A 2,910-nucleotide genomic window follows, 5' to 3' on the forward strand; every position below is an offset into this window, starting at 1 on the left:
AAAGTATTTAATATATATATATATAGCATTAGTAGATTCCCTGCTGCTGCTGCTGCTGCTGCTAAGTTGCTTCAGTCGTGTCCGACTCTGTGTGACCCCATAGACGGCAGCCCACCAGGCTCCCCTGTCCCTGGGATTCTCCAGGCAAGAACACTGGAGTGGGTTGCCATTTCCTTCTCCAGTGTGTGAAAGTGAAGTCGCTCAGTCGTGTCCGACTCTTAGTGACCCCATGGGCTGCAGCCTACCAGGCTCCTCCATCCATGGGATTTTCCAGGGAAGAGTACTGGAGTGGGTTGCCATTGCCTTCTCCAAGTAGATTCCCTGGGGATAGGCAAACCAACATAAGGACTTCAAAAATTTATTTCCAGTTTCCTTAGCAATGAAAGGTGGTGCATTATTGTAACTTATGGTAACTGTTTAATACCATGAATTGCTCAGAGGCCTCATAGGATAGCAAGAATCTGAAGTTAAAATAGTCTTACTCCAGCTTTGGACTAAACCTTATCTGTTAATCTCTTGTGTCGGTGCAGGGTTGTTATAACAACTCTAAATGGCTTAAATCTTAAGTCAATAATACTAGTTTCTTTGCCTTATGTTTTGAAGGTATTAATATTAGAACCAACCAAAATCTATCAACCTTCGTATTTGTCTATCAACAATGAAGTTGAGGAGAAGACAATATCTATTTGGCACGTGCTTCCTGATGACAAGGTAAATTGTGCAGTTATTAAGACAAGAGCATTAGTAGTGAAAGATTTTATACCTTCTGGCATTTATATATTCCAGCAAATGTCTGTATTAGTTTAGAAGAAGTAGCTTCCTGTGTATTTATTTTGGCATAGATGTATTTGGTAATATAAAATTGGTTAAATTTTGGTTTTGGATTTCACTCAATAAAGTATAATTCTGCTGTTTGGATTTTTATTATAGATGGCATAGCCATCCAAAGGGCACTCAAAATGGCACCATTTTTTAAAAAATAATACTTTTATTTATTTATTTATTTATTTTTGGCAGCAATTACTTGGGAGGTTGTTTGTGTTGTATTAGGGAATTGTGATATTGCAGTTTATAGTAAATATGTTTTTGATCTGGTCCCTATTTCTGGCACAGAGTTCCTAAAACCCTTGGAATTTCCTGAATGCTGAGAGTCATAAAGATGACTTTTGTTATGTTACTGAGGTGGTACCCTGAAAACACCTAAGGATGGGGCCTGATCGCCAGGGGAACCAACCAGGAGTTTGGAGGATTGGAACTTTCATTCCCATATCCTGATCTCTGGGAGGGGAGGAAGGCTGGAGGTTGACTCATTGACCAATGACCAATGATTTAATCAAACATGCCTACGTAATGAAGCCTCCAGAAAAACTCAAAAGGATGGGGTTCAGAGAACTTCTGGGTTGGTGAATACTTGGGGATTTGGAAAGAGGGGTGTATGTGGAAAAGGCATGAAAGTTTCAAGACCTTTCTCCATATCTTGCCCTGTGCATCTCTTCCATCTGATTGTTTCTGAATCATATCCATGTATAATAAGCTGGTAATCTAGTAAGTAAAATGTTTCTCTGAGTTCTGTGAGCTGCTCTAGTAAATTAATTGAACCCAAGGAAGGGATCCTTGGAACCTCCAATCTGTACTCCACTTGGAGTCATGCCATCATGACAAAATTGATCATAACTAATATAACTATCTATATACATCTTATTAACCTTGTTTTTATAAAGCACAGTGTTTTATTTGTGCTGTGCTTAGTTGCTCAGTCATGTCCTCTTTGTGACCCCATGGACTGGAGCCCACCAGGCTCCTCTGTCTATGGGGATTTTCCAGGCAAGAATACTGGCATGGGTTGCTGTGCCCTCCTCCAGGGGATCTTCCCAACCCAGGGATTGAACCCAGGTCTCCATTACCAACTCAATGGACATGAGTTTGAGTAAACTCCAGGAGTTGGCAATGGACAGGGAAGCCTGGTGTGCTGCAGTCCACGGGGTCGCAAAGAGTCAGACACGACTGAACAACTGAACTGAACTCCTGCATTGCAGGCGAATCCCTTACCAGCAATGTAAAGTGTTTTCTTTACATTGTTTTAAGGTATATGCATACATGTTCTCATAAGCAGACGTAGAGTAGTCATCTAGTTGAAACTACAAAATTTAAAAGGTTAGAGACATGAAAATTGTTATCGGGGAGAGGAGATTTTCAAAAGCTTGATTAGAAAGAGCAGGGTTATACAAGGACACGTAGAAACAGGACAGACCGGGGCTAAAGGAATGAGCGATTAGCAAGTCCCAAAGAAGAGTAGAGAGCCAGAAGTTATTTGGAAGACAGAAAAAGAACAGAAAGTAAGCCAGGAATTTTTGGAAAATGAATACTATTTCCAGTTGTCACTATTTTTCTTTTTCTGGAGGTTCTGTGTTCAATACAGTTAGCCTTGTGTTGATTCTTTTATGTTTGTGACAACTGTAGAGACAATTTTTATGTTATGCTAATAAATAAATATATTAGGATATAAATCAGTGCCTTACGTAGTTATAGACGTAGGCTGTGAATTGTCCTGCTTCCATTTTTACTATATTTTGATCAAGAAATATTACATTTGCCTTGTCCTCACTGCTTATTACCTTCAGTGTTAAAAATGTCCCTTGTTAAAAATTTAAACTTTTAAAAAATGGATCTGTTTCCATTTTAAATTGATGTCAATATTTGTTGTTCTATACGTAAGTATGTATATTCATTATCCCTAGTTCTATCCATAGTGTATTCATTACCACTGTATTCATTACCACTCTATTGTTTTAAATAGAAGTGATACAATTGGAATGAGGACAAGCAATGAAGATTACTTTATTATTTTACTAGTTTTAAGCAACTGTAATAACTATAGTTAAATAACAGATAAGCAACAGGTTTAATAGG

General features: G+C 38.4%; 1 protein-coding gene across 1 annotated transcript in view; it reads left to right on the top strand.

Annotated features, from left to right (window-relative positions):
- Positions 1–2,910, top strand: part of MAP3K5 (mitogen-activated protein kinase kinase kinase 5) — a 231,453-nt gene that overhangs the window by 146,352 nt on the left and 82,191 nt on the right. The window contains exon 13 of the mRNA XM_010844304.1: positions 604–711. Within this exon, the coding sequence (XP_010842606.1) occupies positions 604–711 (108 nt within the window). The remainder of the gene's footprint in view (positions 1–603; positions 712–2,910) is intronic.

The sequence above is a fragment of the Bison bison genome, unplaced genomic scaffold, assembly GCF_000754665.1.
Source record: "Bison bison bison isolate TAMUID 2011002044 unplaced genomic scaffold, Bison_UMD1.0 scf7180017864198, whole genome shotgun sequence".
NCBI lineage: Eukaryota > Metazoa > Chordata > Mammalia > Artiodactyla > Bovidae > Bison > Bison bison.